This window comes from Balaenoptera musculus, chromosome 1 (assembly GCF_009873245.2).
Source record: "Balaenoptera musculus isolate JJ_BM4_2016_0621 chromosome 1, mBalMus1.pri.v3, whole genome shotgun sequence".
Taxonomy (NCBI): Eukaryota; Metazoa; Chordata; class Mammalia; order Artiodactyla; family Balaenopteridae; genus Balaenoptera; species Balaenoptera musculus.
In genome coordinates, this window is record NC_045785.1 from 165,756,474 (window position 1) to 165,780,053 (window position 23,580).

The 23,580-nt window shown below is 47.3% G+C and overlaps 1 protein-coding gene across 5 annotated transcripts in view; it reads right to left on the reverse strand.

The window, feature by feature from the left end:
- The window catches only part of MTARC1 (mitochondrial amidoxime reducing component 1), a 32,280-nt gene extending 8,700 nt beyond the window's left edge, over positions 1 to 23,580 (reverse strand). For 2 of the 5 annotated variants that reach the window (XM_036861826.1, XM_036861832.1), the window contains exons 1-6: positions 23,181 to 23,579; positions 20,248 to 20,421; positions 16,551 to 16,713; positions 15,542 to 15,682; positions 9,647 to 9,708; positions 9,482 to 9,553 (exon numbers count right to left, since the gene is read on the reverse strand). In XM_036861826.1, the coding sequence (XP_036717721.1) occupies positions 9,482 to 9,553; positions 9,647 to 9,708; positions 15,542 to 15,682; positions 16,551 to 16,713; positions 20,248 to 20,421; positions 23,181 to 23,455 (887 nt within the window). In that variant the 5' untranslated portion in view covers positions 23,456 to 23,579. Of the gene's footprint in view, positions 1 to 732; positions 2,374 to 6,120; positions 6,505 to 9,481; positions 9,554 to 9,646; positions 9,709 to 14,864; positions 15,080 to 15,541; positions 15,683 to 16,550; positions 16,714 to 20,247; positions 20,422 to 23,180 lie in introns of those variants that run through there. The other 3 variants (XM_036861816.1, XM_036861840.1, XR_005020997.1) reach the window with 3 other exon arrangements.

A 23,580-nucleotide genomic window follows, 5' to 3' on the forward strand; every position in this document is an offset into this window, starting at 1 on the left:
GGGTTAGAGTCTCCTTCCACTGGAGGAGTCCCCTGCAGTGCACAGAAGGACAGGGTCTGCGTGAGTGTGGCCTTGGAAACAGATTGAGCCCCTGGGGAAGTGGCTGTTACTATTGACAAGGGGTTAGAAGTTCAGGTCGAAGGCATTCAGCTTGCCACTGGTTATAAATATCTCGGGGTATCCCCCAAACCAACCTTGAGTTTCTCATCAGTGCCTAACTGTTGGCTGCTCTCAGAGAACCGACGTTCACGTGGTCTCCTAAATCCTGTGTGCATTCTGCCACGGGTTCACGAGGTCCCATTAGTAATGCCACTTGCTGAACTCTTATTTTTGCCTTAATCTATCTGTAGCTTCAGCATAAAGTGGATCTGTTGGGGAAGGTGATGGGCCAAGGTTAACTGATTAATTATTCTAATTGCACTTCACGCCAAGTGTGTGAAAAACAAATTGCAATAATTCACCAACCAGAATACATATGTGCACCTGTTACCTTGGAACTTTACCTCAGAGCTAGGCTTGGTTCCAATGATTACTAACCTCTTTTATAAAACCAAAGTGAAACATGCACAGCTTTTGGTAAAAAGCATGTTTACTTGACAGCCCTTCAAAGACGGGCGTTCGCCGGAGGATGCTTTGTGTATGTGTCAGGTGACAGGGTGATTGGTTTTGCCCATTCACATTGGTCAGCTTTCAAAGTGTGACTTCCTGCCAAGAAGTGAGTACGATCTGAAAGTAGTCAAAGTAACTTCCATTTATTTACAGTTTTGAAACACATTTTTCATGACTTAGCTTCCTAATACAGTCAAAGGGCAAAATGGCAACGAAAGATATACTTCATCAGATCTTAGAGTTATAGAATCTGATCAGGAGAAAAATCAGATATTGGTTTTTAAGTGAATTGGCATATGTTTTCTTTTTCACCTTTGAAAGGTTTTATTCAAAACGTAAAATAAAGTCGTTTATTTCAAATCACACAATCACGTTTCTTCTCATCCATGGACTTCAGAACTTTTTCACCCTGATTTTGAGGAGGAGCAAGCAGTCTTGAGTTGATAGCACCAGCGAGATCCAGAAGGACCCCGTGACAGCACAGCCACGCTTTTAGAACCAAATGCCCACAGCAGAGAAACAGAGAGTACCTGCAGGGTACCCCACTTTCTTTCAAAAAAATTTTCTAGGATAGAAAACTAAAACCCATCCATAAGTTTCCCTCTCTTCAACAGCTGAAAAGCTGAGAAAGGCTGACCTGTCATTCAATGCCACTAGGTGGCATCATGTCCTTTTCAGACTATTTCTTTTTGCTCTTAAGACGGGCACCATCGTTTCCCTGGGCAACATCAAACAGCATCTCAACAACATCAAACAGCATCAAACAGACCACATCAGGCAAGCGTGCTTCCCCTACTTAGTGCTACTGTTCACTCTCATACACTGGGAAAAGTTTGGGCTCACCAGTGGGATATATTTGATGCTCCGTTTCAAGGCAAGGAAGTTTTTGTCTTGCTTTCCACATATTGCATATCAGAGTCTGACTGCAACGCTGCTCTCGTGAGTTGATTTTCTACCCTGACATCTCTGCTGTCCTACAGCCCAGAGGTACTTCATGCTATGAAGATCCGTCAAATCCTCACGGACACTGTCTGAGAGACAACAGTGCCAGATCCAAGATGATCTATGGAAAATGAACATCCTAAGTACTTCCTGAAGGTCAGCCTCCTTATGCCCTTTTAAAAGCTTGTCTAGGGCTTGAGGAGAAGAGTGAAGTGACAGTCCAGCCTTATTCGGAGAGCTATTTAATTTCCACTGCATGCCCCGGGCATGGGGTACTAAAAGATTCCAGAACATTCTTCTCACTCCCCCACTCTTACTCTTTCTCTTCTCTCCTCTTTCCCTAAAGAGTACCAATGAGATGATGGAAGATAGCCCTCTGGGTAGGTGAATGGAGAAGGAGGAGAAAGAATTATTCCACAATCACAGTTAAACAAGCGATTTTTAGAATCCTGCCTTGTCATTTAAGTGACTTACTGAAGTCCTATTAAGTTATCAAAACTCTCTTTCTTCACTTGGTGCACTGGGATGTTGGAAGCACTGAGACACAAGGAAGAGTCCAAAAGACGAAAAACTTGGAGATCACAGATCGAAAGAAAATGCTGAGGTGTCAGGTCCAAAATACTGTGCTTCAAGTGTTGGCATTTTTGAGGACATTTTTTTAAAGACACCTGCTATTCCAGGACATATGATTCCTATTCCTGGCTGAGCAGGTACACAGGGTCTCCCACTTGGATGGTCCCTGGGTTTTCCAGAACAAAATACTGTCCAAAGAGAGGTGATTTTCCATATAACTTTCGTTCAGAAGGGTCACACAGGCGATAACTGCAACAGGAGAAAGAACACAAGGAGTCACAGGCAACCAGAAGCAAGAGCTCAAACAGCAGGTGATTTCTTCTCGGCTGAAGAATCCGCCCCACACAAGGCCGCCGGGTTGCCCAGCTCGAGCGAGCACTGTTCCCACCCCGACTAATACAACAGCGCCTCCTGAGGTTGTACAGTAAACTGCCCACCCAATGCACAAACTACCAAAGCAAACCAATGGCCATATTCCCACCTCTTTTCTCCTTGGAATGTTCCCTTTTTCAGCATTAAGAGGTTAGGGACTCGATATGCTCAGACCTACTTTATCACTTCCCTTTTTCCTTGGCATCTCTCCATGTCCATCATCAGAACCACAGTCCTACCGGTCTATCAGGCTCAGAGCCCTGGAGTCATCCTTTATACCTTTTCCCTCACTTTCCACAGCTTGTCCAGAGCTGCCAGGTCCCGAGGTTCTTCCTGTACCACATCTTTTGAATTTGCTCACTTTTTCTCCCACTGTCACAATCTCCCTTCAAGCATCCTCAGATGACTATAATAACTTCTTTTTTTTTTTTTTTTTTTTGGCCACACCGCACAGCATGTGGGATCTTAGTTCCCCGACCAGAGATCAAACCTGGGAAGTCCCTATAATCACTTCTTAACCAACCAATCTTCCTCATTCTCCCCTCCTCCACTTTCAATTCACTCTTAACACTACCCTACGTTACTTTCTTAATTTTGCTCTGGTCTTATCACTCTGAGGCTCAGAAACTTTCAATGGATCCCCAGTGCCTGAGGAATAACATTCCAAGTCTTCAGCCTGGCATGCAAGGCTCTGGACCTGGCCCCAGACAGCTTTTTCAAAACCTGTCACCCTCTGCCCTTTCTGTGTACCTCTGCAGTGCTCTGTTGGATTCCTCAATGTCCTTTCACCTTGCTTTGCATTTTCCTGGCTCGGTGGTTCCTCTGTGGGATCCCCTCCCTCCATTACCCAAGCATTAGAATTCTACCTTTTCTTCAAGGTCCAACTCAAATGCCACCTCTCCTAGGAAGGAAGCCCAGGATCTCCCAGCCAGGAGTGGTTTCCCCATCCTCAATTTTCTCTGCTTGCCCCTTGCCACTCACATGCCGTGTCCTGCAGTGTCAGGGCACGTGTCTATCTGTTCTACTGTACAAGACAGAGAGTCCGTAGAGAGCAGGAAATGTGACTAACTAACTCCCTTGTACTACTCACACCCAGTGCTGGGCACTGTATGTCACTGGTGACCCACAATCATTTGTTGAACAGATGAATGTATTGGTGAGTAAAATCCTCTGTTAGAAGTAGTATCATATCTCTGTCGGGCAGAAAACGCAAGAATCCCCAGGAAGAGTGTACATGAGATGTGTGTGAATGACATGGCAAGATTTTCCCTCACCCCACCTCCACCGGGAGAATGTTTTCCTTCTGTTTCTCATTTAAGCTAACTCCAATTTTTTTTTTAACATCTTTATTGGAGTATAATTGCTTTACGATGGTGTGTTAGTTTCTGCTTTATAACAAAGGCTAACTCCAATTTTACATCACTTTTATATTTAAAACATTTTGATGGCAAGCATTTTTTTTTCATTCTACTGTGCTTTGAGAAAAAAAAAAACTATTGCAACAAATCAGTCCTACTTTTGTTCTTCAGATCAGAAGTGGCTAATGAGAAAATGGAGAGGGTCAAATCTAGACCTTCTTTCTGGAGACCCTCAGCTCCTCCCCAGCTGCAGGCACCATGTCGGTTTTGGTCATTGCTATATGCCCACAGCCTGGTACAGAACCTGGTACGTTGTAGCCACTCCAAAGAAGGCTGGATGAACAAATGGAGAAATCAACAAATGCATGAGAACCATGAGCCGCTGATCCAGCCGGTCTTGTAGCCAGGTCTCTGCAATGACCTTGGACCCTGGGAAGCTGGCACCTCTCCTAGCCTGCTTCTCCTCTGTCAGCATGCAATACCAAGGATATCTGGGGATCTGTGTCTGTTGGAGGGTGACTCCTTCAGGATCCGGGCAGATCGGCTACTTTTATGGCTTGGGATTTCTCCTTGCTGCCAGCTCGGTAGCCTGAGGCTCTGATTATCTCCGGGAGGGAACTGAGAGTTGGAGTTCTGTGCGTCATACACTGACAGTTTATGAAGAACGTCACTCAGATTATCTCTTAATCCTTACAACAAGTCTATGTGGGAATGCGTATCGTCCCCACTTTACAGGGGGGCTCTCAGAGGAGTGACGGACTTGCCCAAGATCACAGATCTAAGTGGTCAGGCTGGGGCCGGAACTGAGGTCTGGCTCACTCCAGAGTCAGGACTTTTCCCACCAGGGATGTGATCCCTGGTCCTCCTTATACCTCCTGAGTACACGCGCAGGCCTGAGGTGAGCTGAGGGGGTTAGTATTTATTCTCCTACGCGAACGTTCGGCCACGCGCCGGTTTCCCCTGCCCCTTCCCATCAGCCACGCAGGCACACACTTACTCCCCCACCCAGGTACCTTAGGAGCGGAGGACCCACAGAAGCAGTCGCCCCTCCCAGCCCAGGACCTTAACCTGCTCGGGGGGGGGGTGGGCAGGGACAAACGCAGGTGACAGTCGCAGGGGCGAGGCGACCGGCTTGTCCTGCCAGCCGCCCCCAGCTCCGTCCCACCTGCGCTCCTGCTGACACCGTCCCTGCAGGGCTCGGGGGAGACTCTACAAACGAGATCAACGGCGACCCCTTGTGGGGCTGAGACGGTATTGTCAGCGGTCTGTGAATTCACGGGCACACCCAGCCTTGTTCAGGAGACGGAAAACACGGCAGTACCTCATACACGGATCTCCTATGATTTTTTTTTTCTCCAAATATATATATATTTTGTTGTTGATGACGATGGAATTAATAAATTGCAAAGCCATTTAAAAGCGCCTTTCTTAGTGCATTTTCTCTTTCAATAAATATGAAGCAAACAACGACTGACTCTAATGGGAGACACAAGACGTTTTGTTTACCTTAAACAGAGGTCACCATCCTTAAGGGCGCGGTGTGAGTGGAAACTGTTACCTATAAAGTGCTGTACACCGGTGAGGGCTGCTTGGTTTACTCATTTACTGGTCAATGCCCAGACCCTGACTTGCAGGCAGGGTCTCTGATCACCGCTGGGTCCCCACCGAGGGGCACAGGCCACTTCTGGGACCTCCCAACCTGCTATGTATACGGCCAGATCAGGAATAAAACAGCACCGTGAAGACACCATGGAGAGGAGGAGCCAAAGGCTGAGCAGGTGAGGCTGCGTTGCATTTAATGCATCCTCAGAAAATGGAAAGTGTCTCCAGGATTTTCCTTCTGTCAGAAGGTGTCAAGTTCATAAGCTGAGACTATTAATAACCATAGCCTACATGGTCGTTATGTATTTTATCATCTATTAAAAAAACAGTATTTATTGCTTTATTCTGATCAAGGGGGAGTGTGAACCAGGAGATGTATTATTAGCCCAGTTTTTACAAATAAAGAAACTGAAGCATCAAGAACGTAGCTGACTTGCCAATGTCACACAGTTACTGGGAGGTGATAGAGCCAGATTGGCTGGGGGGCGGTTGTCTCCTTCCACGGGATCACTACCACCAAATCCTTCTGTCTTTAGCTCGGCACAGCACAGCCTAACACAAGCGGAGAGCGGCGAATGCCCTTATTGTCCAAGTATTCCTGCATCCAACAAAACTAGTGCATCCACAGAACAAATGAGCTTTATTCTTTCTAGTGAAAGCAACAGCGATAGACCCCCACCACTCCTGTGGGATCACTGTGGGAGCCACTATCCCTTCAGAAAGAAAAGAGTAATTCCCTCTTCATATTTTCAAGCCAGCAGACCAGCCTCCACCGTGCTGCGGGCTGTGAGTATTTCCCAGACAAAGGCTCCGCTGGGCCTGAGGCCCACAGCCATTCAGCAGTGGTCTCCCTGCTGAGAACTTGCATTCCCAAAGCAGCACAGCCCTGGGCACGGGGGACCCAGGAAGAGGGAAGGCAGTGCGGCTCCCAGCATCCTGCCGGAGAGCCGGAGAGCAGAGAGGATTCTCCTGACACCACTTTGCTTAGCTTCCGTGATTTATGTCAGGCAGCCGGGGCCTTTCTCTTCCCGATTTATGGCCGTCTGTCCTGGGGAGAACATAAATTACTGCATCTATGGCAATTTAAATCTCAGTAAGATACAGGAGAAGACACCTAGGCTGGCACCCATCTCCTGGGGTATTAGGAGAAATTAGGTTGGGATGGTTCCTGAGAGCCTGCAGGAGACCAGGAGGGCTGTACTGCTCCCGGAGACCCTGCCTGCCTGCCCTGGCTCTGCGTTGGGCTCAATTATCCTCCTTCTATAAACACAGGCTCCCGATGGGCTGGGGGGAGGCACTGAAGATTCCGAGGACTGGCCCAAACACAGGCACTTGGTGAATCCAGAGGGAAAAGTGCCAGACTCCAAGCACAGTGTTGGGAAGAGAAAAAGAACAAGATGTAAAAAAAAAAAAAAAAAAAAAGGATGACGGGGACTTGGTGGTCCAGTGGTTAAGGTTCCGTGCTCCCAATGCAGGGGGCCGGGTTCCATCCCTGGCCAGGGAACTACATCCCACAAGCCACAATTAAAAAGATCCCGCACACGGCAACGAAGATCCCACGTGCCGCAACTAAAGCCTGGCACAGCCAAGTAAATCAAATAAATAAACATTAAAAAAAAAAAAGGATGACAGTCAATTCCCCAAATCACCTGTCTGGTTTGCACACAGAACCATCAAGGTCTGTCCACCAGGGCCTGAGCCAGAGGGGGGCCTGCGGATCACCTGGCAGAATCAGGGCTCCCAACACCCATGACAGAACGCTTTCCCAGGTCCACCCTGCCTTCGTCCTCCGTGTAGCTCCTCTGCGGGCACAGGAAAGTGGGAAGACCAAATTCTGATTTGTTCTCGTGGTGAGTGAGCCAGAACATTCTGAGGAATCGCTAGTCTATCGCTGCCGGTTCTCAGAACCACTCCTCTTTGGAATGTCCCACCACATCTACTAAACTCCTCCCCAACATTTTATTGTGACCATCCTCAAACAGGCAAACAAGTTCAAAGAATTTTAAAGAGACCATCCAATTACCAACAATTCGGACCCTACATATAACATTTTACTATATTTCCTTTATCACGTATTTATCCATCCATCAGTCCATCGTAACTTTTTTTCCATTTCCAAGTAAGTTGCAGACTTCAGTAAATTTCACCTCTAAACAGTTCAGCTGGAAAATCATTTCCTAGGATTAAAATTTCTTAACTTTGTGGCGAGGGGATAAAATTTATGGGGAGTGAAATTTACAAATCGTAAGTGTTCCATCGTATTAACTTTTTACAGAAAATTAATGTTGTTCTGCGTGTTGAGATATACACAACATCCCTCAGAATGATGGGATTCGCCTTAAGCTGGTCTGTAGCCCCCTCTTTGAATATTCCCACAAATCCACAACCCATGGTGGGGACTCTTGTAAAAAGCAGCCATTTGCCCTTCACATCAAGAATTCCTCTCTGTACCTCGCCTCCCAACCTCCCTCCAACCCACCTTGTTTGAGCCTGCTCCTGACCTCTGTCTCTCTGCCATGTGGCCTGGCCCCTGGAAGGCCAGCTGTTTACCTCGCTGTAGCCTGGCCTTGATGCACAACGCTGGTCTCCATGGACCACAGGTGCCGGCTTCATGCCTGGGGGCAACATGCTGTTTGGGACAGAGCCCCTTGCCCCAGGCTTCAGCCTGCCAGGGAGGGGGCCAGATTAGTAGCTTCTGGGACAGCAGGATCAGCAGAGAGGGGTGGGTGCTAATCCAAGGAGACTAGATTGTTGGTCCAAAGAGGGCCATGAGCTTGATGAGAGATGGAATGAAAGAGACTCCCATTCCAGGGGAACAAGTTTGGTCACACAAGCCCAAGCATAACCAGCCCTTAATGTGCTCTTTCATGAGGGCTTTGATGTCAGATGACCAAACTTCCACTGCATTCTTTCCTCAAGTCTCCCAGGGTTTTGCCTAAAGCAGGAGCCACCATCCTCCCTGCCTTCCCCCTCCCCCATGCAAGTGATACCCGAGGACGCATGTCAGGGTCAAAGCCAAGGGTCTCAGGGGCTGCAGAGATGAGACCTGACACGCCACCTGTGATCCTGTATTCAACATGGAAGGGACCAGTGAAGACAAGCATTTCAGGGTTGCAGCAATATCCCGGCCGTAGATTTGGCAGGTAACAGCACAGAAGTGTGTGAATCACGAATTGTTGTTTTAGCCATGAATGTTTCGGTTTACAGCCTGCCAGGCTTTTAGCTACTCAGGCACATTTATATATTTTAAAAAGGAAACTCAAATAAACAAAAAAGTCAATACTATATATGCTAATTTGTAATCAGCTTTTTAAAATGAATCTTATCTTAAATATCATTCCATGCAATTTAAACTTATTGTCTGTCATTGTCTTTCATTAAAAAATTGTTATGGGACTTCCCTGGCAGTCCAGTGGTTAAGACTCTGCGCTTCCACTGCAGGGGACTGGGGTTCAATCCCTGGTCGGGGAACTAAGATCCCGCATGCCATGCGGCACGGCCAAAAAAAAAATTGTTATTATGAAAATTTTAACATAAACATAAAAGTAGAAAAATTGGTGCAATGAATCCCCACATAATTATCACCCAGATTCTATTTATCAAGATTTGACACATTTTTCCATGTGTTCTTTTGCTAAAATAATAGACAGCACACCCCAGATATCACATCACTTCACTCCTATATACTTCAACATGCTTCTCTTAAAACATATAGGCATTTCTTATAGCACCAGAAAGCCCCTATCACACCTAATGAATTTGTGATGTCACCAAATACTCAGTCCATAATAAAGTTTGCCAAAACATCTAAACCATGTTTTGTTGTTGCATTGTAATTGGTGTGTTCGGATCATGAATTCTAAATGAAAAATAAAATGAGTTGTGCAAGCAGGCATTCTGGGGACCAAAGCACCCAGGAATGTTTCCCAGATTATCCAGTCACCAGGACCCCCTTCCACTTCAAGAATACACCTGCATGGTGTTCCCCTGCTTCCTCGCAGAGATGTTAAATCGCTTAGTCTTACCTCTTCAGGGTCTCTAGAGGCTCCTTCCTGCTCATGACGCCCGTGTCCGGGTCCACCGTGGTTAAAATGCACCTGGACACACACACACAGGGCATCATACACGGGGCAAAGCAGATGATCTTCACCCTCCCCTCCGTCTCCTGGGCAGCAGTGCATGCACCTCACCTGGAGCAAGCCATCACCCTTTTCAGTTCCACATCACCAATAAGAAGCTCATTCCATGAGTCCTGGGGACAAAGCACGTAACTCATGTGAGCACTTTGGATCCCCAGCCCTGACCCACCCGTGTAGGGACTTTGCGTGATTCAACAGCTGATGAAGCCACTTCCATCAAAGATGGCCAACTGCACATCCCGCCTCCCTGTTCCCTCCCTCTGCCTTTGATTTGTTGGTTCTTTACCCTGAAATGAAATGCTCCCTCTCCTCTCACTTGTAAAGCTGGAATTGAAACTCATCTCCCTCAGGAAGCCTCCCTGACTGACCCCACTTGACTGGAGGTGGTGTGGAAGGCCAGGGTTGGGCTGCTGGAGGGAGCAGGTGAAAGAGAGGAGAGGGTATGGAGAGGGGGGATTACCCTAGGTTGTATCAGGTGGATGAATTTCCTTAATCATTGTGTCTGTTTACCTTGTAGCTCCCCTGGCCAGATAGGAACAAATCCAGAGCAGGCCAGTAGCTTTACTTCCCTTTGCATCTCCACGGGAGCATTCACAAAGCTCTCCAGCCCAGGAACCTCCTGGGGCGTTTGTCTACGGCCTGGGTCACTGGTGCTTACTTTTCAGGACAAATCAAATCAATGGACTGTGTCCCTCAAATCCAGAAGGGGAGATAGAACATACGCACGTGAAAAGTGAATGGTCAATATTCCTTTTAAAAGTTTCAGAAAAATTGAGAAAAAGCTTTACAAGACAGCACCCTGTGTGCTGGTTGAACTTTGCAGACAAGCATGGTGCCGGTGGCTTAGAAGAAGAGATTTTTAGGCTGCTCTGGGCAGGGGAGGTTTTAAGGTAAAGGTAGGATCTGAATTGAGTCTTCCAGGGTGGAGACTTTGAGAGGCACAAAAGAAGGGTGAGGGGACTCCAGGCAATAACAAGAAGGAAGGACATTTGATTGTGGTCCTGACCTTCTTACCCTCACAGAGAAGGTGCCTGAGAGCCAAAGACAGGAATCCATGAGTTAAAACAAACCTGCCCAGTCCTTTGTTGATCACAAGCCAGAGAGAAAGTTCCAGGCCCAGAATTTTAACTCTGACAGTGTGTATTATTCTTGATATGTGTATTGCAGGGTTTTGTTTTTGTTTTTTTAATCATAAAATGAGTCTCTTCACTGCGTGTTTCACAACAGTCCAAAAAGCTGAGCACCTCGGATTAGAGCAACCCAGCCTGCTCTGTGTACATTCCTCCACCAGGAGGCACTGTGGTCACAAAAAAACATAAAAGATCCGAAAGGAGAGAAATGAAGGTTCTGGTTAGGAAATTAATTTATTATTAATTAAAGAAATATTTACAGAGCCCCTTTTATGGGCAATAAAAACTGTTGGGGATTGAGTCACAGATAAATAAGTTAAAAATTCCACCATCAGGAAAGTATCTATTTGGCAAACTGGTGGAAAAGGAGAAAACTATTTACATGTTGAAGGCACACTATGGGCCCAGAACCGTATTAAACGTTAGAGAAGGGCCCATGAAAATCTTCCTACAGAACATGTTATCTTGAGGTGATAAGAAATTGAAACAGGAGAAGCTGGATATGGAGAGGCACAGACACAGTACAGTGTGGCTTTGGAAAAGAGAAGCAGCTCTTACAGGTCTGGCAATCAGAGCAGACCTCTCAGGGGAGGTGGCTTTTCATCTGGGCTTTTAAAGAAGACCAGGAGTTTCTAAGTGGGGCAAGAGGCAAGACTTGGAGGAGATAAGAGAATATATTAGGTTCTCAGTCCAGTCTGTAGCTTGGAGCTTTTACTGGAAGTAAAGGCTGGGAAAGCAAAGTGTGGCAAGATGATGGAGGGACCAGAATGGTAGAGTGGGCAGTTTGGGACTTTTGAGAACTGGGGAGCCACTGAAGGCTTTTGAGCAAGGCAGCAACACTGACTGTCACAAACTTTTAGAGTAGAAGAGATCACTCTGGTGCTCTGAGAGGCTCGGCTGTGACAACATCCAGGACAACTCAGTGGTCCAGACTTGAGACAACACAGGTGATCTAGCTGGCGGCTGAGAAGAGAAAGGGAGAAGATGGGGCCGGGGATGAGGGGAACATGGGAGAAGAAGGAGTCAGGGGTGACTTATAAGCTCTAAGCCAGGGTGAAAGAAGGAATATAGTAGCCAGGATAGAAGCTGTGAAGTCAAGAGACGGAGTTTGGGGAGGTGGGGGTATGGGGTGGGGAGCTTATAAGAACAAGTTTGCTAGGTCCACAGAACATATGAAAACTCCCAGCAGACAGTCAGAAATGTGAGCCCACACTGCAAGGGGGAATCCACGGTTGGACACTTGGGAAGGACCCACCTAAGGGTGACAGATGGTGAAGCTGCAGGAGAGGGTGTCATCACCAAGGGAAGGTAGAGAAAGAGAAGGGTCAAGGCCAGAAATTTTGGAAGCCCCTACCTGAGTGAGGAGTACAAGGAGAAACAGCAAAGGCACAAGGGCAGTGCAGCCAGGGAGAGAAAGTTCCAGAAGTAGTACCTATTGGTCCAAGGGGAGGGCAATGATAACCAGGAAAAGGTTTCTGAACGAGGGAGGGGAGAAGGGCAGCCTTGGGCTGAAGTGAAGGTTTGAGAAGTGAGGGTGAGGAGAGCAGATGATGGGTGTGAAGGGATGCAGAGAAGGACCACGACCATGAGAGGCAGGTCCTGAAATGAGGAGGGGGTTCACTTCCCAGAAGCCTCCGTGCGGGTCCTCAGCTTCTGGACAGTCTGCTTAGCCCACTGCACCCGGCACCACCTGCCCTAATCGTCTCCAGATCCCTGCCGCAGGCAGACGTGCACAATGCAAATTGGTTTCTGTCACTCTCTTGCCTAAAATCCTTTCCAGACCCTTCCTCCGAAGGGGATGCCCCTTGACACCAAGGGCCTTGGCTCTCAACCCCCCTCCCTGAGCGCCGATGCTGTAAAAGACAGCAGTTATCTCCGTGCCAGCACAGCCCTGCTCCTGTGCCCCCTCCCTCAGTGCTTCTTCTTCCTTCTGCGTCACCTGGCCAACCTCGGCTCATTCATTCACTTAGCAAAGAATTCATGCTGGGTGTTTTTCTAGGAGCTGGGAGGACAGCAATGGTCAAGTCCTGTCCTCAGAAAGCATGTGTAGGGGAAACAGATGACAAATCTCCCAGTAAACACGGTGTGTCCGGTGGGGATGTGTGCTGGGGGGGACTAGGGCATGCAGGCCAAGCAGGGTATAGGGTGATCAGGGAAGGCCTCACTGAAGGGGAGGGAAGACTTCAACAGGGAAGTGAAAGAGGTAAGGGAGTGAACCACGCAGATACCTGAGGGAAGGCACGCCAGACAGAGGCACCAGCAAGAGCAAAGGTCCTGGGGGAGGAAGGAGCAGAGACAAAGAAGGGAAGAGTGACAGGACGTAAAGCTCTGGAACTAGGAGGGTGTGGCATCACATAGGACCTTGATAGCAATTATAAGGATCCCATTTTTTACTTGAAGAGAGATGGAGAACACAGAGAGAGCTTTGAGTAGAAGGAGGACGTGATGTGAGTTACATTTACAGGATGACTTTGACCTTAGCTGTGATGAGAATAGACCTTGTATGGTGGTGGGGGTCAATCAAGGATAGACCAGTGAAGAGAGGCTATTGCAACAAACCACACGAGAGAGGGTGGTGACTTGGCCCAGAGAGGAAGTGGAGGAGCATGGCAAGAGGCCAGAGCCACCAAGATTTGTTGATTATTTGAATGTGGGAGGTGAAGGAAGAGAAGAACACAGAGTGGTTCCCACTTTGGGGCCTGAGCAGCTAGAAGTCAGAGCTGCCGTACACTGAGATGTGCAAGGCGGAGCAGAGCAGACTTGGGAGTGGAAATTCAGCCCTCGGTGTTGGACATCCTGACTCTGAGATGAGATACCCCAGTGGAAATACAGAGAAGGCAGAAGGAGAGTTCTGGTGTAAAGATGTTAGTCAAGGGGTCCTCAGTGTGGAGAAGGTTTTGAAAAACACAGACCAGGGCATGAGTAGAGACAGAGATTGCTACCGACTGAGGGTCTGTGTCCTCCCAACCTTCATATGTTGAAACCTAATTCCCAGTGTGTTGGTATTTGGAGAAGGGGGCATTTGGGAGGTGATGAGGTCATGGGGGTGGTACCCTTGTGAATGGAATTAGTGTCCTTATAAAAGGGACTCCAGGGGACTTCCCTGGTGGTCCAGTGGTTAACACTTTGCCTTGCAATGCAGGGGGTGTGGGTTCGACCCCTGGTCAGGGAGCTAAGATCCCACATGCCTCGCAGCCAAAAAACCAAAGCATAAAACAGAAGCAATATTGTAACAAATTCAATAAAGACTTTAAAAATGGTCCACATCAAAAAAAATCTTTAAAAAAAAAAGGGGACTCCAGGCAGCTCCCTTGTCCCTTCCACCACATGAGGTCACAGAGTGAAGACAGCCGTCTATGAACCAGGAAGCAAGTCCTCACCAGACACCTGCACGAATCTGCAGGTGCCTTGATCTTGGACTTTCCAGCCTCCAGAACCGTGAGAAATAAATTTCCATTCTTTATGAGCCTGAGCCCATACTGCCCAGTCGCCCCCCTCTCCTGTCTGTGTTAAAAAAGTTGGGTGGCTGGTCACCTACCACGCTCGGCTCACCACCTTCCTGGCCTGTCTTACGCGGCTGTAACTACCTGTTCACATTCTAATCACCTGGACTGTCAACTCCTTCGGAGAAGCAACTGTTTCTTCAATCCTGGTTTTCCTACAGGTCTATTCACAGTGCAAAGTACACAGGGGCACTAACCCATTGTGGGAGGCGTGAAACATTATTCCAGAAAATGAGGCCAGCTCAGCTGCAGTGTTGTATTAACATCCAACTTAAAATATGAAAGAATCCCAATTAGGGAACACTCAGAATCAGACAGAAAGCCTTCTACGACAAGAGTCAGTTCAAAGAAACCTCCTAAATCTGAGGTCCTACTCTGGGCCATCCCCTCTTAACTTATCCCATCTTCATCTGCCCATCTCAGACCGTGGGGTAGGAAATGTCTTCCACGTGAACCGTGACACAAAGACCAAAGCCAGGAAGGGAGGAAGCTTAAAGGGGGCCACAGTCAGGGAGGGACCGATGGCCCGAACCAAGCTTCTTTACTTTGATTATAGCAATGAAACCACTGCCCACCTCTCTGGGCACTTTCTACGTCTTGGAGCTTTTGGGGGAGGCGTCAGCTGAAATTACTCACATTTTATAAACGCAAGAAGCAGAGGTCTCAGAAAGTTCCAGGACTTATCCAGGGTCAGACGGCCACTTATTGAAGCAGGGGGATTCAGATCCAGATGTCCTGACCCAACGCCCGGCCCCTAGAATGCTCAGAGCTCCTGTGGGCTGTGGTACAGTCTGGGTTCTTGGCGTGGGGTAGCCCTTGGCTGAGCCATCTCACTCAGGTTGAAGGTGGCACTGGAAGAGTTTTAGGGAAGTGCCATCTCAGCTTGGGGACAGTGTCCCTCCACCACCCACCCACAGCAGCCCTGCTGTAAATGACTGTCTTCCCAAGGGAGCTCTCGACTACACAGGCAGGCCACCTTCCACATCCTGCTCTGTGGCCCACACAGATCATGTATTCTATGCTAAGTACACTGGGCTCAAAATTAACCTGCCTCCTTGGAATTCTCCTTAGAAGTCTCAGACCCTGAACTGCCCCTTGATGCCAGCATCTCTGCCTCATTTATATTTGTATCCTCCACACAGAAGTCTGTACTGATCAGATGCTCAAGAAATTGAAAACTTGAATCATTGCATAATACAGAGCCAATACATAATGCATCCTTCTGAATAATCTAATCCAACATCAAAGACTCTCATACCTTTAAAAAAAAAAAGTTAGATCCAAGGAAAGGGGCAAGAAAGGTATAGCGTTACCTCTGCATAGACACCACACCCTGAAATTATGATATTGGGCCGGAAGTTAGCTGCCTTAACTTTCTTCTCTAGCCTGGAGTTGAGATCTGCCAGTGATGCCTCAGAAAGGATCAAGAAGGGGCTGGCGTCTGAGTACGGGATCTGATGAGAAAATAGGAGCTGTTATAGCGTGAGGCACACAGAGGCATTTCTCAGAGGTCACATGGGTCTGATTCCTGGAACCTTCCACCCCTCCCCCGCCCCACCTCCCCACACAATCTTTCTAAGTATTTCTCTAGTTCTATTTACAGAAAAGTCACAGCGATTCAGAAGCTTTAAATAGCCTTGCAGATAGCAGGAATTACATGATGGAGTGAAGAGAACAAGGTCTCAGAATCTCAGAGCTGTCCCTTTCTCATCCTCCAAACTCTCACACATTTATTTTGTTAAGGTTTGATGGCCTCATTTTGTGTGATAAAAAATATTCACTGATTCCATAGATACTTATTTTTCACGCAACCTGCAAATCAATGTTCAGCATGGCCGTGGCAATGGCGCTACATAGCATTGTATGTTTTACTCTCATGATGAATTCTTACAGCCTGATTTCTTTAAGGGTCAGTCTGGTCATTGTAAATCTGTGGATCTCCATACCCACACGCATCGGCCCAACTGTGAGCTGCCACACCATTGCAATCACAGTGTAAAAAGGTTGGACTCCACATGCAATTACAGAATGGATTGGGAAAGATACTGGCCTAGAACAGTTTTGAAGCTGCGTTGGCACCAGAAGGTTTCTGTAAATAGGAATTTTTGCTCTCAGGCAAAAATGCAAGAGTCCCCTAAATCAAGAAGCACAGATGGTGCTCCTAGTGGAAGGACCTTACTTTTTGCAATTGCTTGTGACAAAAGTAATGGCAAAGTGACAGAGCCGAGCTCAGCAGACATGCCGCCCTGCTCTCTCCCTTCCAAGGAAGCCTGTCTTCTCTAGGACACACCAAAGGCCAAAGCCCAGGAATGCTCCTCTGACCTGGTCTGTGGGTCGAAACAGGTCTTCTATCTGGTGAGAATTTCTCGGTTGCATGTGAGGTTCGAAGTGCACCAGGCGGTACGGCTGCGTCTTCAGGAAGTTTGTTATCCACTGGGCCACGGCCTCACCGCAGTCCCTGCCCTCGATCTCCAGGCCCTGCACTCTGCAGGGGTTGGGGGCAAAGAACAGGCATTTGAAGATCTGGACATCCTACCATGTCCTACACATATCCAAAACGCTGCACCAGGCTATGATGTCGCTGGAAGTCCTTCATTATCAGGAGACGTCATTTTAGCGTGGCCCTGCCTCTGAAACATGTGGAAGCCCAAAATGAAGACGCAGTTTCAAGCCTTGTTCCCCGCCCCCGCTTTTTTTTTTTGAAGTATAGTTGATTTACAATATTGTGTTAGTTTTGGGTATATAGCATAGCGATTCAGTATTTTTGCAGATTATATTCCATTACAAGTTATTATAAGATATTGGATATAATTCCTTCTGCTATACAGTAAATCCTTGTTTCTTATCTACTTGATAAACATAACAGATTTCTGTATGTTAATATTGTATCCTGCAACCTTGCTGAATTCATTTATTAGTTCTAATAGTTTGGGGGTTGTCAAAGGAAACCTGAGTCCCAAGGGCCCTTGGCATCTTTACCCTAATCTAAGCTTTCTGATTCTGCAATTTCCAAACGTGACCTCGTGTAGTCTTTGGGGCATGGACCAAAAGCCCGTATGGGACCATGAAAAAAGTTTCCACATAATTCCAAGTGAACCAGTAATTAAATTTAAAAAAATTTTAACCACAAGAAAGTATGGGTATATATCCAACTGTAATAGGGGCCAGGCATGCTCAGTGGGCCGGGCCAGCAGGTTTGAGTAGCTGCCTGTGGTCAGCCCGACGCCACGTCCCGTCCCTGCCACTCCTTCCCCAGGAGCCAGCAGGCGGGCCGTGGAGGGCCTGAGGCCCTGGAGCTGCTGGCAGTGAGGGCTGCAGGCGCCACACTCGTGAAATAGGGACAGAGCAGGCGCGCAGCTGTTAGCGCCCGGCCTCGGGGATGGGGGTGACACTGAGCGGTCCTGGGGCAGGGGGTGTGATGGGAGGCGGATTGCTCCTTTTCCCCGGAGCCCTCCAAGCCCTAGAGCCTCCAGCAGGTGGGTGAGCTGAGGGCACCGGGGACAGGCTGAGGGCTCCAGCGCCCCCGCCACGGCTCCCCACCGTCAGGGCCAGGCTTGGACCTAATGGTCGGAGCCGTCTCCATGGAGGCCTCAGCAACTGGAGTATATGCACACTGCCATTAAGGTAAAAGCTTCTACCGGCTTCAGTCTCTCCCGTTCGCGTTTCTGATTGGTATTTGCTAACGTTTGTTTTGGTGGAGGTTTATAGGAACATCATGACCTGACCGTGACCTGACCTCAAGAACAAAGGATGTGACCCCGAGAAGTTTGCAACAACTAACCACGCCCTCCCTCACCTTTCCTAGAAAGGGGCTTTGCTGAAAGCTTTCAGGGAGTTCAGGGCTTTTTAAGGCATGAGCCACCCGTCTCCTTGCATGGCCCTGCAGTAAAGCTGTCTCTGCTCCAAACTCCGACGTTTTGGTATTGCTTGGCCTCACTGTGCATCGGGCACACAGACGTGCGTTTGGTAACATAACCGCGGCAGACAAACAGGAACCAGAATACGGAGAAACATGAAATACAAACTGCAATAGGCATATTAAAAAGTTTGCCTCAGGGCTTCCCTGGTGGCGCAGTGGTTGAGAGTCTGCCTGCCAATGCAGGGGACACGGGTTCGAGCCCTGGTCCAGGAAGATCCCACGTGCCGTGGAGCAACTAGGCCCGTGCGCCACAACTACTGAGCCTGCGCGTCTGGAGCCTGTGCTCCGCAACAGGAGAGGCCGCGATAGTGAGAGGCCAGCGCACCGCGATGAAGAGTAGCCCCCACTTGCCGCAACTAGAGAAAGCCCTTGCACAGAAACGAAGACCCAACACAGCCATAAATAAATAAATAAAAATAAACCCAAAAGAGTTTAAAAATAAATAAAAAATAAAAATAAAAAAATAAAAAATAAATAAATAAACTCTCCTAAAAAAAAAAAAGTTTGCCTCAGACAATGATAGATGCAAATTAAATCAATAAGAAATTACCGTTTTTAAACACAAAAACGGCAAAATATTTTTGAACATAATGGTCAGAATGAGATGAGACAGATATGCTTATAAACTGCTGGTGAATATATAGCTGGTATAACCATTCTGCAAAGCAATTGAGCAACATATATCAAAAGTCTATAGGAGCCATAATCCTATCGCTGGCAAAACCACTGCTAAAATTTTTTCCCTAAGGAAATAATAAGAGAGATGAACAGAGATTTATGCCAAGTTATCCATCACATTCTTCTTCATACCTGGAAAAAACTGAAAACAATGCAAATGTATAAACATGGGATGTGCTAAAATGCATTCGAGGATACCCATGGAATGAAACATTACGCCAACATGAAAATAGTATTTTTGAAGATTTTTTAACAATCTGAAAAAATACTCAACGTACACTTAAGTATATAAGCCATATTCAAGACTGTTCTTTGGTACTATTTCAATTTGGTTTTTAAAGTATTAGCCATAGAGACAGAAAGAAAATATGTCAAAATATGAATTATAGTTATCTCAGATGGGTTTCATTTTCTTCCCTTTTTTGGTATTTTCCAATTTCTCAGCAATGAATATGTATTATTTTTATAATCAGAAAAACCATCAAATTAAAATGAAAACATATTATTATGTTTAAATTTCTGATATTACAGAAATCATATTAGTTCTTCATTTTACGAACTTTTGGGGGTCTTTAGACATTTTTCAAGTAACTACATTTTTTGATGTGATGTTATTTTCTATGATAGGCTGTGGACTAATTAAGCATTCACGTGGCATTTTCATTCAAAATGCAGAAACTGTAACAAGAATATAATTAGACCATATTTTAACTTTCCCGAAATAAGATTAAAAAAATGAACTCTAGACATGATTTCTTAAAAGCAGAGCTAGTTTCCTGGAATAATTGCTCTCTTGAGGGCCTTCTGATGTTGAGGAAAGACACTCTGTACAGAGCAGTCTCCTGGCTGAATCTCCACTCTCACTATTACAGGGACCCGTGGGCATCTGCAGGTCAGAACACTCTTCTGGTTGCAGCTCTTCTTTTCTATTTTGGAACTTCCTTTCATTAAACTAAATATCACGGGTCATATAGCCATTTGCAACTCCCGCCATATCTCAGTCTTCGAAGATTCCCAGTCTCTCCAGGCAACGTAGAGATTGATCCTAGGGTAATACATTGATCTAACCTCACCTCTTCCAGGACCCTCTCCCCACTCACTCCAACCCCATTTTTGTCCTTTATCCTCTGGTGGTGTTATTTTTCTCTTGTTGACGTGTCAATATGCCTTTGATCCCATAGTTTTCTACATAAGTCTTTTATGTTTCTCTGCCCCACGTCAACACACATTTCTGAAGCTGCTCCCCTTTTCCACCTTCTTTTAGATCATCACGATGTTGAGGACTTGACCCTACATATGGTACATTCGCAATCAATGGTTAATTATTGACAATGTTTCTCCGGATTTCCGCCACATTTCCCATTTTCCCAAAACTGCAGGAATAAATACTCACGCAAGGATTAAGAGCTATCCTTTCCTTACCTGCACTTGTGCACTGCATTTATTGTGGGTGTCTTGATGGGCAGCCGCAGGTCCTTCGTGTAGGCTGCACTGAGGGTCAGGGTGTCACCCTCACAGGTCAGGGAAATCAGGACCAGGCGGGGTTCCTGTCGAGCAGTAACCATATTCCCCTCCTTGTTGATCACAAGCCAAAACCTGCCATTTTCAAAACACAAGGTATGCATGGCCCACCATGACAGGCAGCCAGTCTCTGGGGGAGTTTCAGTGATACACTGTCATCTTTGATTTCCTTGCTGTAAGCCTGGTGTGTGTATGTGTGTGTGTGTGTCAGTCTGTCTGCCTGTCCACCAGCTCATCAGCCCAGCAAGACTGAATCTGTCAGTTAATTTCAAAGTGTTTAATAATCACTCGTGCATCGGACAAAATATCTGCAGAACATTTTGAGCTCCTTGATGGCACAGAAATCAAAGAAGTTAATTATACGTCCATCTCAATTGCCAGAAAGTCTGCTCACTTTCATAAACATGCCCTAAGGAGATGATAGGAATCTATCTCGGAGAAAGACGAGGAAGCATGGTGCCTGGCACAAGGAGGCATTCCTACTGGTGGAAATAACAAGATGTTGCTGTATTGTTCTCAGAGGGTGGAGTCAAGCTGAACAGCAAACAATGCCACTTACACTTTGCCAAATCCACCCCCAACTTTAAAAAAAAATTAACGTTTCAGTATTCAGAGCTGTGACTTTTGCAATTTGCCAAAAGGCCTATTGTTAATATGGACAATATTATTTGGCCCAGTACTCAAGGTCTAGAGGTACTTCCCAAAACAAAGATAAATGGAGAAATAAAAGCAATAGAAAGAACTGTTTCCAGTAAAAAAATGATGGGTTTGTAGAGGGGACCTTTCAGCTACTGAGGAAGCTAAACATTGACATTTTGGTCATTTCCATTCACACTGAATGGAATGATTACAATGACAGAAGTGAGCTTGTGCTTTGGGAATACAGAGACATAAGAAAAAAATATGGCAGATACTTTAGATCATCACCTCCGGCAGGTCATCGTGGTTGAGTTGTTCAGCTATGCTAGAAAAATAAAGTTAGTGTAAGCCTTTTCCAGAAGGAACGCCCTCTGGTCAACCCTTCATCCTGGATACAGACAGAGCTCTGCCCTGTCCCAAATCCTTGGTACTAGCACGTGAATATTCTTTCTGGTAATCCTTCCTAGTAATAATGGTAGTCTGATATTTCTAAAATACAAATCTGATCATGTCACCCCCTTCTGCAAACCACATCCCACCACCGCCGCCCTGTGGTTCCTGCTTTCAGAATAAAACTCTAACTCTTCAGCAAGGCAGGCAAGGCCCTTCATCACCCGGCTACCCTCCCAGCCAGTCTCACCACCTGTGCCCTCACACATGCCAGCCTTTCTTTTTCTTTTTAATTTTTTTATTGCGGTAAGATATACACAACATAAAATACTTGGCATACTCTTAGGTACACACCCAGAAGAACTGAAAGCAGGGACTCAAACAGATACTTGGGCGCCAATATTCACAGCAGCCTTATTCACGATGCCGAAAAGTAGAAACAACCCAAATTTCCAACAACAGAGAATGGACGTGAAAAAAATATGACTTTAACCATTTTTAAGTGCACAATTCAGTGGCATTAAATACTTTCATAGTGTTGTGCAACCATCACCACTATGTATTTCCAAAACGTTTTCGTCATCACAAACAGAAACTCTGAACCCATGACGCAATAACTACCCATTCCATTCCCCTCTCTCCCCAGCCCCTGGCAACCTCTAATCCGCTTTCTATCTCTATGAATTTGCCTGTTCTAGGTATTTCATATAATTGGAACTATATAATGTTTGTCCTTTTGTGTCTGGCTTATTTCACTTAACATAATGTTTTCAAGATTTGTCTGTGCTCTAGCATGTATTAGAACTTCTTTTTGTGGGTGAATAATATTCCAAAGTGTGTATATACCACATTTTCAGTTCCAGCTATGAAGTCCTTCCTGACCACCCCAGTTTCTCATGCTCCTTCCTCTGTGCTCCCTGGCACTTGTCACATTGAGTCAATTACCACCTCGGACTGCAAGCCTTTGTTCGCTTCTCTCCATCACACTTTTTGATAGTATGCTGACAGAAACAGCTCACGGTTCCACTGTGTCACGAATTGCCCTCAGTCTGGGGAACTGGAAGGGGGAAAAGTTACAGCCCTCATCAGTCCTGTGTGTTACCTACAGAAACTGAGGGCTGGTCTGGGAAGGAGTCTGAAGTGCAGCCTTACACTGAGGCCAAGCCCAGACCCAGAATAAGACAAAGCTGCTTGCTCTGGGCCTTTGAGATCTTCGCAGAACCCCAGGAATTCACACAGCTCGAGACTACCCAGGTAGGGCATGAATAAAACCCCTATTTACAAAGCACCAGTGTGCTAAAGAAAACAAGAGTCCCGATGCCACTGCTGTGTGGCTCTGAACCTCAGTTTCTTTATCCATAAGAGGGTGCAAGAGAGAATTAGGGAAAATATAGTATGCAATAGCACTTTTTAAGCTGCAAGAATCTTAAACTTTAATCGTGATTACGATTATGTGCTCCACCTTGGTGAGCTCTTTGAGGGTTTGGATCCGTGGCTCCAAGTTTCCCCAAGTTCTCAAGAGACAGTAAGAATAAACTGGCGGGGACCAATCCTGTGCAGCTCGCCCCTTCCGCTAGACGGAACTGAGTCAGTTTGCTTGCGCACCGGCTGACACCTGGGGACCAATGCCGCACCTCCTCTGGGGCGCATAGCCGGAAGGCAGATCGGGACCCTGGGTCTGCTGTTGGGAGGTGACGGCCCCCTTTTCTCTTCTTCCTTGCCTCTCTCCCGACCCCCGCCAGCTCCCACTTTCTTTGTAAGGGAAGGACTCCGCAGGCCTCCCCCGCTCCCGGGCTCAGCCCTACCTGTCCCGCAAGTGACCGCTGCGCAGCCCCAGGGCCGTGCACTCAGCCGCCTTCACCGACACCCCCTTGCAGGACTTGACGGGGTAGATCCAGAGCTCTGCCACGGCGCCCACCTGCTGCAGCCGCCGGCGCCGCCCGGGCCGCGCGCGACGCCAGGCCACGGCCCCCAGCGCCACCGCGGCCAGTCCCAGCGCGGCGACCCCGAGCCAGCGGGGCCGGGGCTGCGGCGCGGGGAGGCCCAGGCGGGCCAGCGCGGACGAGCCGGCGGCGCCCATGACCCAGCGATCGCGGGCGCGCCGGGGACTCCAGCGGGGCCCACCCGGGACGCCCAGCAAGCCAGGCAGGAGCGCGGCCGCCGCCGGGGGCTGCGGGCTGAGGCGCCGCCCTTAACCGGGCGTCC